Source organism: Gossypium hirsutum, chromosome A06 (genome assembly GCF_007990345.1).
Source record: "Gossypium hirsutum isolate 1008001.06 chromosome A06, Gossypium_hirsutum_v2.1, whole genome shotgun sequence".
Lineage (NCBI taxonomy): Eukaryota > Viridiplantae > Streptophyta > Magnoliopsida > Malvales > Malvaceae > Gossypium > Gossypium hirsutum.
The window spans coordinates 46,744,000-46,756,020 of NC_053429.1; the positions used below are offsets into that span (position 1 = coordinate 46,744,000).

General features: G+C 31.9%; 3 protein-coding genes across 3 annotated transcripts; all 3 read right to left on the bottom strand.

Moving 5' to 3' along the window:
- Positions 1-1,410: 1,410 nt before the first annotated feature.
- Positions 1,411-2,271, bottom strand: LOC121230460 (uncharacterized). Its single transcript, XM_041115318.1, has 3 exons — positions 2,224-2,271; positions 2,045-2,146; positions 1,411-1,887 (listed from the first exon to the last, which is right to left on the bottom strand). Exons 1-3 carry the CDS (start codon positions 2,269-2,271, stop codon positions 1,516-1,518), a joined length of 522 nt encoding a protein of 173 aa, XP_040971252.1. The 3' UTR covers positions 1,411-1,515.
- A 413-nt stretch (positions 2,272-2,684) lies between these two features.
- On the bottom strand, positions 2,685-3,194 carry LOC121230420 (uncharacterized). The gene is made up of 2 exons (XM_041115163.1): positions 3,002-3,194; positions 2,685-2,911 (listed from the first exon to the last, which is right to left on the bottom strand). The coding sequence occupies exons 1-2, from the start codon at positions 3,135-3,137 to the stop codon at positions 2,724-2,726; spliced, it is 324 nt and encodes a 107-aa protein (XP_040971097.1). The 5' UTR covers positions 3,138-3,194; the 3' UTR covers positions 2,685-2,723.
- Positions 3,195-5,782: 2,588 nt separating this feature from the next.
- LOC121230422 (uncharacterized) lies at positions 5,783-9,761 on the bottom strand. The gene is made up of 3 exons (XM_041115164.1): positions 9,499-9,761; positions 9,379-9,411; positions 5,783-6,976 (listed from the first exon to the last, which is right to left on the bottom strand). The coding sequence occupies exon 3, from the start codon at positions 6,957-6,959 to the stop codon at positions 5,817-5,819; it is 1,143 nt and encodes a 380-aa protein (XP_040971098.1). The 5' UTR covers positions 6,960-6,976; positions 9,379-9,411; positions 9,499-9,761; the 3' UTR covers positions 5,783-5,816.
- Between the last annotated feature and the right edge of the window lie 2,260 nt (positions 9,762-12,021).

Consider the following 12,021-nt stretch of genomic DNA (forward strand, 5'->3'; position numbering starts at 1 on the left):
GGAAAAGGTCAGTGTAGTCGACCCCTGTAACATGGGAGACTTTGACTAATAAACTGTACTAATTGGCCTGACCAAAAATTCTAGAAAAAAATACATAGGTGGGGACATGAGTATAGTTTCAGGGAAAAATCACAAAACTGATTTTCGAGTTGTGAAACTCAAGATATGATTTTTGAAGCGACTAGTACTCAGACTGGGCAGTGTCTGGAAAAATTTTTCAAAGTTTGTTAACATCTCGTGTCCGACTCCGGTGTCGGTCTCGGGTTCGGGGTGTTACAGTTATAGCTTAATCTAGCTAGCCTAGGGACTAATTTGTAAAATTTTTGAATGTCTAAGGTTTTACAATGAATGCATTATAGTTGTTTGTTTTCTTTAATGGAAGAAATGAATCCTTGTTGTTAGATAAATAACTTTTGTTAAGTGATTTTTGATAAATTTGTCAATTAGGAGTTAAATTGAAAATTGTGAAATATTCATTGTGTAATTTGTGAATTAATGAAATGTGTGGACTTCTACAAGCTTGTATGATATTTGGCTAGGCTTGGTTAGGGATGAAATTGCATGAATTTCATTTTACGAGCCTAAGGAATAATTTGTAAAGAAATCAAAAGTAAAGGGGCACAATTGCAATTTTGCTAAAATGTGAATTTGAGTTAGATTGAATAGAATGATTATTGAATTGAGCTGAATTTATTCATTTGACATCAAGATAAACCACGTACAGCTTTAGATCGAGGAAAAGAAAAAGCTTCGGGTTAGACGACTTCATTTTTCTATGTTTATTGTCGAGGTTTGTATGATTAAGTTTCATTTTTATTTTATGAATTGAATGCTATTATGGTATAATATTAAATTTAGTGTTGAAAAAAATCCAACGGTGTAACGTCGATCATCGACAAATGAAAAGGGATAGCTTTGGTTATCAGATTATAAAAAGGGATCACTACAGGAAAACAGACTTTTAGCGGCGTTTTTCTTTGCCTTAAAGCGCCGCAAAAAATGTCACTATATGTAACGTCGCTAAAATTAGCGGCATTTTTTTGAAAAAGCGCCGCTAAAGGTCCTTGTCTTTAGCGGCATTTTTTAAAAAAACGCCGCTAAAGACAGGGACTTTTAGCGGCGCTTTTTTAAAACACGCCGCTAATGACCAGGACCTTTAGCGGCGCTTTTTTTAAAAAACGCCGCGAATGACCAGGACTTTTAGCGACGCTTTTTTAAAAAACGCCGCTAAAGACAGGGACCTTTAGCAGCGCTTTTATAAAAAACGCCGCTAATTTGCCCAGTTTTGCAATATGTATCCAACCCTCCTACAAGAAATTCAACCAAAAACAGCAAATATACCATGAAATCCAACCAAAACCAGCAATTTTAAATAATATAAAATTATACAAAAAAATATATTATATAAATTGTAAATGAATATTCAAAATATTCTTACAATAATATTAAAAGTTACAAGAAAACAAATGTCTAAGATGGCGGATTTTGAAATTGCTGGAACATAGTCATCATAGACTAAAGCTGTAGCTGGAGTTCATTGTATTTTCTGTTCTGCTCTGCCTCCCTCGCTGCTGCCTCCGCCTCCCGCGCTGCTGCCTTTGCTCTAAGTTGAGAAATTTGCTCATCTGTGCTAGCTTGTATCTGAACTATCTGATCTTTTAGCCTCTGAACTTTAGCTTGACTTTGACTCCCGGAAGGCATGTATTGGTGCGAGGTGGATCCAAAATATTGGGTCGAGTTAACACCAGATCCTTGAAATCTAACCCGACCATACCTTTCAGGACCCAAAACTTCATTAATAATTCTGTTATCAATATCCTCAAAATTAACAGAACTATCAGTCAAAGCAGTCGCTTCATACTTTGCCTTATTATCTTTTAGTTTCTCCTAATAAATCAGTCAAAGAGTTAGAAACGAAATATACAATAAAAAGCAATACAACATAACATTATTTAAATTAAACTAATAAAAACGACGAATTAAAACATTATAATTAAATATTATAAATATTTATAATGAATCAAATTTTATTAAGTAAATATACCATAATTTCTGCAGCCTCAGATGTCATCGGAGTTCCATCTTTTTTCCTGTGCGTAATGTCAAAAAGCTGAAGGTGTCCAACTTTTTGACCAGACGAGGCTTCCTACAATATAGTAGTAAAAATATTATTTAATAGTAAAAAGTCATTAATACTTGATAGAATTAATAAATCCATAGTACCGCGGCCTGAGCTACACAAGCAAAACTTCTCGACCCTGCTGTGTGCATAAATTTTTGTTTTTGCCTACTGCTTGTTCCAACTCGCTCACGGTCCTACATAATGAAATTATTATTACGTATATAGTAAATACTAAATTTATAAGAGTTTGCAAGTACATAATACCTCTCCTTTCTTCGAATTCCAAAATCGAACCGCATCTTCCCATTGGTACCTCAACATTCCCGGTGGGACATTTTGCAATTTTTCTTCGAGGCTTATGGGTTTTTTAAAATATTCTTTTTTCAAACTGCTTTTATGGTCTCTCCATTTTTTACCCAATGCCTTCTTGATATAGGCATCAGAGACCTCTAAAGCAAACCTCTCCTAAAAAACACAAGTTTAGGAATTAAATATAAATGAAACTTAAACCAAAGTATTATAAATTACATTAACGTGTTGTTACCTTAATATTAGAGAGAGCTTGATTTTTATTGCTATCAGGCATGTAATGCCATGATTCCTAGTTGATGGGCAACATATTGGCATTTCGTGCTATAATGCCCAAATAGCCTGCTAAAAGTCGAGCTTCTTGTCCAACAGACTGACCATGGCTGTTTCTAGTTACTTTGACACGCTCGACAGAATTTAAGTTATATAAATCTGTTAGGAGCGTACGTCCTTGACCTCTGCGCGTCCCACCATTTTCAACTGAAAAATAATATATTATTACTATATTGAAATTTAAAAATAAATCAGTAATAAAATTTAATACAATTTGTAAAATAAACTTAACATTACTTTGAAATTCCACAGACTCGTCAAGTGTCTCCGGCACCCTTGAAGATCCAACAACTGTCTGTTGTTTAGTACTTACTTCTTCCGAATTTGTAGTATTCTGTACAATACTAAGATCTCTTAATCTTCTTCTAGGCATTTTTCCTGCAACACATAAAATAGTTAAAATTTTAGTAAGAAATAACAACAATAGTAAATATAAAATAGTTAAATTATATAACATGACCAATGTTAAAATTATAACATTACATATAAATAAAAAATCATAAAATCTTACTACATCATAAATCGTAAATATCTTCGTCCACATTCTGACGAACCCATTGAAATTGTGTACTAGTACTAGGGATATTTTCATTTAAGTTTTGTTCTGGAAAAGGCAAAGTTTCTGATCTTTCAACGATGTCATCTCTACTTCCATTCCCCATGCCAAACAAGTCTCTAGGGTTGTTTCGGAGTACAACGTACCAACCCTCATCAATTGGATCTTTCAAGTAAAAAACTTGTTTAACTTGAAAAGAAAATACATACAGCTCGTCTATCAAATGTTCTCCAGTGTGAATTAATCGAGAGAAATTCACCATTGTAAAACCAAACTGATCATTTTTAATTCCGCGAGCAGTATTTGCATCAGCCCAATCACATCGAAATAAGACAACTTTCCATTTTCCATAGTAATCCAACTCAATAATGTCGGTTAGAAGTCCGTAATACTCCACATTTCCCTCAACAGGATTATTGTCCCTAGCACTAGCGTAACTTGTAATTAAAGAATTAACAACTACTCCACAATTTTGAGTTCTCCTCAATCTCTCGCGATATTTGGTATGAAATTTGAATCCATTCATGATGAAGCCACTATATCTTTTTACTACTCGATTCGGACCTTGGGAAAGCCATTTAACTTCGTCATTAACGACATTCCCACTCCAAACCTATTGAATCAAGAGTAAATTGAGTAATTGTAAATGTTATGAGAAAACATTATTATTTGTCAATAAAATGTTGAGTTGCATACCGTTTGGCTTAACCATTCATGAAAAGATTTTGCGAATAACCTATTAATCTCGCGATGTTGTAATCTTCGTGAGCGTGAACGAGATCTTAAGACTTGTTTGTACTTACTATGTTAAAAACATGTTTAATTCGTTAAAAAATAAACAAATCAAAAAAAGATGAATATTTATCATATTCTAGAACTTACTTGCGCAATTGTTCAAGTGCATCGTGGTGGAAAAGAACATATCTATGTGCTTGTATCCAAGATCGGTCTTCTAATTCTGCAATTTCAACTTTGCCGATTGGTTCTCCATAACTTTGAAATAAATAAGTTTCGGCCAAGCTAGGATCATTGAGTCCGGCATTTCTACTTGGTCTATTCAATCTTGTTTCAACATCTTCTAAATATCTAGAACAAAACGTCATACACTCCTCTGCCAAGTAGCCTTCAGCAATTGATCCTTCCGGATAACGCTTGTTACGGCAATAAGACTTCAATTTGCTTAAGAACCTAAACACCATATACAACATTATCAAAACTGGTAACTATAGGTATAAAGGTGAATGCCTTTGAAATAAATTAGTACCTTTCAATTGGATACATCCAACGATAGAAAACTGGCCCACCAATTATTGCTTCACGAGGGAGATGAATGACAAGGTGCACCATAATTGTGAAGAAGGAAAGTGGAAAGATCTTCTCCAAATTGCATAATGTCAAAGCGGCTCGATCTTGTACTTTTTCAAGTTCTTCAACATTCAGAACTTTGCCACAAATTTCTTTCATTATATTGGACAGTTCAATTATACAGGACGTTACCTTCTTTGACATACAGCACCGTAAAGTAAATGGAAGTAGATCTTGCATCAAGATGTGATAGTCATGTGATTTTAATGGATATAGTATTCGATCTTTAAGACTTCCACATCGAGATATATTTGATGCATACGCATCCGGAACCTTAATATCCTTCAACATCGTGCAGAACATTTCTTTCTCTTCCTTTGACATTGCAAAAATTGTAGGCGGCAACTAATGTTTTCCATTAGGATGTACTTGAGGATGAAGATCACGCCTAATTCCCATGTGAACTAAATCAAGTCGACTCTGAAGAATATCTTTTGATTTACCATCGACGTTCAAAATTGTCTGGATGATGTTCTCGCAGACATTATTCTCAATATGCATCACATTAAGGTTGTGCCATAATATGTGATGCTCCCAATAAGGCAACTCAAAAAAAATACTTCTTTTCTTCCACAAGTCCGCCTCATTAGGGTCATCATCCTCGTCAGATTCATCATCAGATTCATCCCTCGATCGTCTATTTGTTTTCCTATTAGATGGTTGATTCAGCTTCCCGTAACTGAAATCCATATCTTTAACATGAATAAGATTTCAGATCCAATGGCCTGCTCAGGAGCTTTTTTCAACTCTTCAGTACCGTCAAATAAATCCCTCTGAAATCTATAGCTATGATTTTCATCTAACCACTGACGATGCCCCATATAGCAGAACTTCTTCCCATTATATAACTACTGTGAACACCTTTGAGCAGTACAACAAGGACAAGCATAATGTCCTCTGGTACTCCAACCAGATAAATTCACATATGCCCGGGAAATCATTAATTGTCCACAGCAAAGCAGCACGTAGGTAAAAGTTCTCCTTTCTCAATACATCATACGTCTCAACACCCGCCCATAATTGTTTTAACTCTTCAATAAGTGGCTGCAGATATATGTCAATATCATTTCCGGGGCCTTTCTCTCCGAGGATAATCATAGATAATATCAAAGAAGATTGCTTCATGCAGAGTCATGGAGGCAAATTATAAGGAACAAGGACCACAGGCCAAGTACTGTACGAGGTGCTCATGATTTTAAAAGGATTAAATCCATCAGATGCTAACCCGAGCCTTACACTCCGAGGATCACTTGCAAAGCTTGGAAATTTATTGTCAAATGATTTCCATGCTAAAGAATCTACAGGATGCCTTAATAATCCATCATCCGTTCGTTCATCATGATGCCACGTCATAAACTCGATTGTCTTTGACGACATGAATAGCCTTTGAAGCCTTGGGATTAGCGGGAAATATCGCAAAATCTTGTTCGACTTCCTTGTTGACTGTGGCCCATATTCATCCTCATTAACATCTTCTGCATCTCTATTCATCCAACGAGATTTACCGAAAACATGACAAGACTGTTGATTTCTCCGATCACCCCAATACAACATGCAATCATTTGGGAAACTATGAATTTTGTTGTACCCAAGGCCCAAATCTTTTATCACTTTCTTCATGTCTTTACATGATTGAGGGATTTTTGCAAACGGGAACATTTCTCTCAAAAGCTCTAACAGCATTGTCAAAGAGTTTCTGGTCCACCCTCCCAAACATTTTAAGTGGAAAAGGCGAATACAGAATGACATTTTCGAAAATTTTGATCCTTCATAAAGTTTTTCATTCATTTCACCAAGTAACGTGTAGAACTTCGCCGCTTCTTCATTCGGTTGTTCATCCGGTACACTTCTTCTCGTTTCCATAAAAGTATTCCCACTGATATTATAATCATCGGATGCAACATAGTTTGGTGGAAATGATTGGAAACCTTCACTCCACATATTAAATGCATCCTGCATCATACCTTCCATGTCATCTTCTCTAACATACTGACGGTAACCACTATAAGGATAACGCGGATTAATCGTCGAAGAGGCTCCACTAGGTGTACACTCTCCATAAATCCATTTTTTATACCCCCGAATGAAGCCATCAACAATTAGATGTTCATAGACAACTTCACGATAATGCCAATAGATATTGTCACACTTCTTACACGGGCAAAGAATCATATTCTCTTGGCTTGAATTGTGAAATGCAAAATCTAAAAAAGATTGCACTCCATTTTGATACTCGTTGCTTGCCCTTGAGAAATTCATCCAAGTCCTATCCATTTCATAGTTGTTGAAGTCTAAAGTTGGCAATAAGTTACACGGGTAAGTTGTTTATTATGTAAGTCTTGATATGATATATTTTTATGCTTTATGTAAGTTATGTAGATTATGTAAGTTATGAAATTGGAACTTTAAACTATATACATGCTTCTAAGGAAATTATTAGATTAAATTACATGTATTAGTTAAGTTATGTAAGTTGTTATGAGCGTTATGTGAGTTATGTAAATTATGTAAGTTATGTGAGTTATGTAAGTTGTTATGTAAATTATGTAAGTTATGTGAGTTATGTAAGTTGTTACGTAAATTATGTAAGTTATATGAGTTATGTAAGTTATGTAATTTATTTAAGTAATGATCAATATTAATACTATTTTGATAAAAATTAGTTATAACTTTTAAAGACATTTAAAAATACTAAATATTAAAATCAAACATTATTAATATAAAAAAATAGTAATTTGAATATAATAATATCAAAAAAGAATCGCAGTTTAATTTTTATAAGTAAATTGGAAATAAATTAAGGTTATATAAATATTCAATAGTAAATGAAATCGATAGAACTTTTTCCAAGTCTTTTTGAATTTTTTAAGATTCATCATACGTGGCGTTGTTACACATAGGGAGGATCCATTATTTCTTACAGCTCGATATAAGGCAACCCATCAGGTTTCCAGCCTATATACTTTGAATCTTTAAAATATTTAAAATAAGGTTGGAGAGAAGGTCACTATTGTTGTAATTTTAATGAACAAGCAAGCTACATGGTAATAAATATTCAATAGTAAATGAGCTCGATAAAACTTTTTTCAAGTCTTTTTGAATTTTTTAAGATTCATCATACGTGGCGTTGTTACACCTAGGGAGGATCCATTATATCTTACAGCTCAATATAAGGCAACCTGTCAGGTTTCCAGCCTATATACTTTGAATCTTTAAAATATTTAAAATAAGGTTGGAGAGAAGGTAAGCTATTGTTGTAATTTTAATGGACAAGCAAGCTACATCGTAATAAATATTCAATAGTAAATGAGCTCGATAGAACTTTTTTCAAGTCTTTTTGAATTTTTTAAGATTCATCATACGTGGTGTTGTTACACCTAGGGAGGATCCATTATATCTTACAGCTCGATATAAGGCAACCCATCAGGTTTCTAGCCTATATACTTTGAATCTTTAAAATATTTAAAATAAGGTTGGAGAGAAGGTCAGCTATTGTTGTAATTTTAATGGACAAGCAAGCTACATGGTAATAAAATTAATTCATACTTATTCATACTTAAGTTGAATCAAATAATAATTAAGTTGAACCAAATATAAAAACTTATTCATACTTATTCATACTTCAAATAATAAATAAGCTACAAGAATCAGGTCTGGTTCAAGTTTATTTAAAGGGCTGCAATTCATACATTTGATTAATGTTATGAAACAAAGGGTGTGCTTGTTTTTCTATCCCATAAAGGATATCCCATATGCGCATATTACTGTAAGTTGAACTATACCTCATGGTTAAGTAAGCAAAATTGTACAAACACATACAAGCATATCTAAATAACCAAATGTCACTTGCAACATAACCAATTCATACATTGCTCACTTGACTAACATTAATCATTTTTCATTTCATTTAGCCAAATCAAAACATGTCAATTTCATATGCTATAAATCATGCTGAAATTTCATATACACAAGTAAATCAATTTATATATATTTGGTCATTTAATATGACTTCAATATAACAGTTAAAACATATTCATTCTTGCCATCGTAAACCAAACATAAATAGTCAAATATCATAGCCGAACATACAATAACATATATATATAACAAATTGACCTTTACATCCCAAATCACCAAAATTCATGACATAAGTACATATGTATTCATTTATCTATCATCAACCAAATATAACAGCTCATCACTGCCATTTCCCAAACTAATAAATAAAGAAATTGCAGTCAAAATGTAATTCAATAATAAACCATACCCAAAACACATCCAACAACCATACTTAATTCACTTGAGCCGAATTATAACAACCACAAATGCATATCATACCAATTAACAATCTTACCAAGATGAGCTAATTATAAACCATACTTATCATTACTTCATACCAAATCATATATCTAAGTAAAATGATTTTTTTCAAAATCATCATGATGAAACTATTATTTATGCGAATTTTGAACTAAAACGTACCTTAATAATTTCAACAAGCTGGTCTACTCCACTCTCACCAGGAATAAGAGGCTGTAGTCAGGAAAATAGTATTTGTTAAGTAATTGAAAGTGAAAATGCATATAAATAAGCAAAAAAAAGTATGTAATGAAACACGTGCTCGATAGTACCTAGAACTGATGTAAGATATGTTTGGTTCCCCTTTCACCTGACAAAGTATTTTTTCAACAACCTGGTCTACTCCACTCTCACCAGCAAACAGAGGCTGGAGTAAAAAAAGTTGTACTTCTTAAGTAAGTTAAAGCAAAAATGCCTAGAAATAAGTTAAGTAATTTAGCAACAAAACATGTACCTAGAATAGATGTTAATGGCTGTGGTGTATTTAGTTGCACCAAATATTAATTTAGGTGCTCGATAGTACCTACAAAAGATGTAAGATAATAAGAGTAGCACCAAATATATTTCAGTTCAAGCAAATATAATGAATAGGAAACATAGGGAGATTAAGAGGCCGGCCGGCCTATATTTCTCATGTACTACAATTAACTACATCACTAGCCATAGTGGGAATAACAAGTGATTTGGTTGAACATTAAACTATGTTAAATTAGATTCATCACATGCAAAACAAATTATGTAATAAATATATCTATAAAATATTAATGTAAAAATAATAAAATTTTAGTTAAAATAGTAAAGATAAAATGTTTAAAATCATATTATTTTAGGTTTAAATCCATTTTTAAATTTTATATAAAAATATAAATAAAATAAAATACACTCGAAATAATATTTTATTACTTTATAAAAAGGGATAGTATAACTCAATCAAACACTTAGCATTATAATTAGTATAGACAAGTAAAATTTTAAGCTAATTGAGGTTTTAGCCTCAGGTCCTTTATCACAACACTGCACGAAATCGCAGCGTTGGAAGCTGGGGCAATCAACAGCAGAAGCATAATAACACCCAGAGCTGAGATTTTGATTCTCAAACCCATCATTGTTCTTCTGTAAAAAAGAAACATTTGGCTTTAATCAATGACTGCTACTTCTGGTTTACCTGCATTTATAGGAAGCTTTGAAGGGCTATACTCATCGATCCAAGAAAATGAGTGAAAATATTTTAAGCTAATTGTTTCTTACACCCAAGTAAGTAGGTGTGTGCTTGATGAAAGTTTTAAGTAAACCAAAGAAGCCTCGCCATGTCGGTTCATGCAGCCCTATACGAAATGAACAACCAGCATTAGGATTTTAGCTTCTTCTTTTTCTTAACTTAAAGGGTTTCGTGAATTTATATAAAATTTATCAATTATTTACGATTTAATTAAGTAGAATTGATGTTTTAATAACCAAATCAATTGAAAGCTTTGTGAAATTAGCTTTTATATATTTTATGGTGAAGTGTGTGTTTGGTTAAGATTTAAGAATTCAAAGCTGGTGTAATTTGTACATTAATTCAAAGACAGGAAGATTACTTCCATTACAAGACTACAACATATTGAAAATCTATGGCTAAAGTTTTGCCATGAATGAACATCTTAACCAAACTGCATATTAAATATATATAATACTAAAACTACCACCATACAAGTATATGTATTTATATTAATGACTCACTAACAATAAAAACAATTTATCATTATTCATAAATTTTGTGAATTAAAAAAATATAAATTCAAAGAGTTTTCTCCATGTTTAGAATCTGATAGGGCACAATTTGAAATATTTTTTAAAAAAAGAAACAAAAACTCTTTATAAATAATGTTATCTTTATCAAATTTTTTATATAACAACATTTAAAATAAAATTTACATATTTATTCTTAACTCATTTTGTGAAAAGTTTATTGAAAATATTCTCACAGTTTTAAAATACTCAAAATTTGTTTAATAAAAATATTTGATATATTTCAAACATTTTAAGTATTTTTGAAAAAAGCATTTTAATAGTTAAATATCGGCCATAGTTATTTCTAGAGGCTAAAATATCGGTGCATGTTTTTTAGGTGTCGATACTACACTATTCTAGACTATTTTAAATACAATTTTTCACATTCACAACTAAATGAAGTGAAAACATATATTTACTTTTTCCATATTTCTCTTGTAATTTTTTTTATACAAGCTTTATTCATTTTTCTTAAGAGCTTACACTTTATAAACAACCACTTGAAGTGTTATCTGTTTATCCATTTTTTTCATTGTAAATTAAGAGGGTTATTAGTTATCGAAGAGGTTTTTAAGTCTTTAAAAAATAGTGTCTTGAATAGATAAGAATTATAAAGATTGTACATTAAAAAAAAGGGTGGATAGAAATCTTTTAATAAGTAAAGTTAATAATAAATTGCAGATAAAGTTGTAAAAATATGTCAAAATTTTATTTTTCTTCTTTTAGAAATAAATTTTAAAATTTTAATTCATATCCTTGTAGTTTTGAACTAACAAACAATATTTCATAAGCAGACATGGTAGTTTTGAGCTAACAAACAATATTTACTAAGTAAACAAAGGAAAGAAGAAAAAAAATGACTTTTCCAATAGAATGTCCTTTGAACATTTTTTAGCACAAAAATATTCTCAACAATATCTTCTAATAGTATTTTTAAAAATGATAAATTAATTTTTGAATAAATTGTGCCATTACTCATTAAAATGATAGGTTAAAACTTCAATTAGCTTAAAATTTTACTTGTCTATACTAATTATAATGCTAAGTGTTTGATAGTGACCTTAATAATCCATATATATATATATAGACTCCCATCAATTAAATAATGCAGGGAGAAAAAGGATAGTGACCTTAATGGTTTGATCCTTTGCAGCAGTCAACACCTAATTCCTATTCGGTTCCAACTGACACAAAGTACTGCATT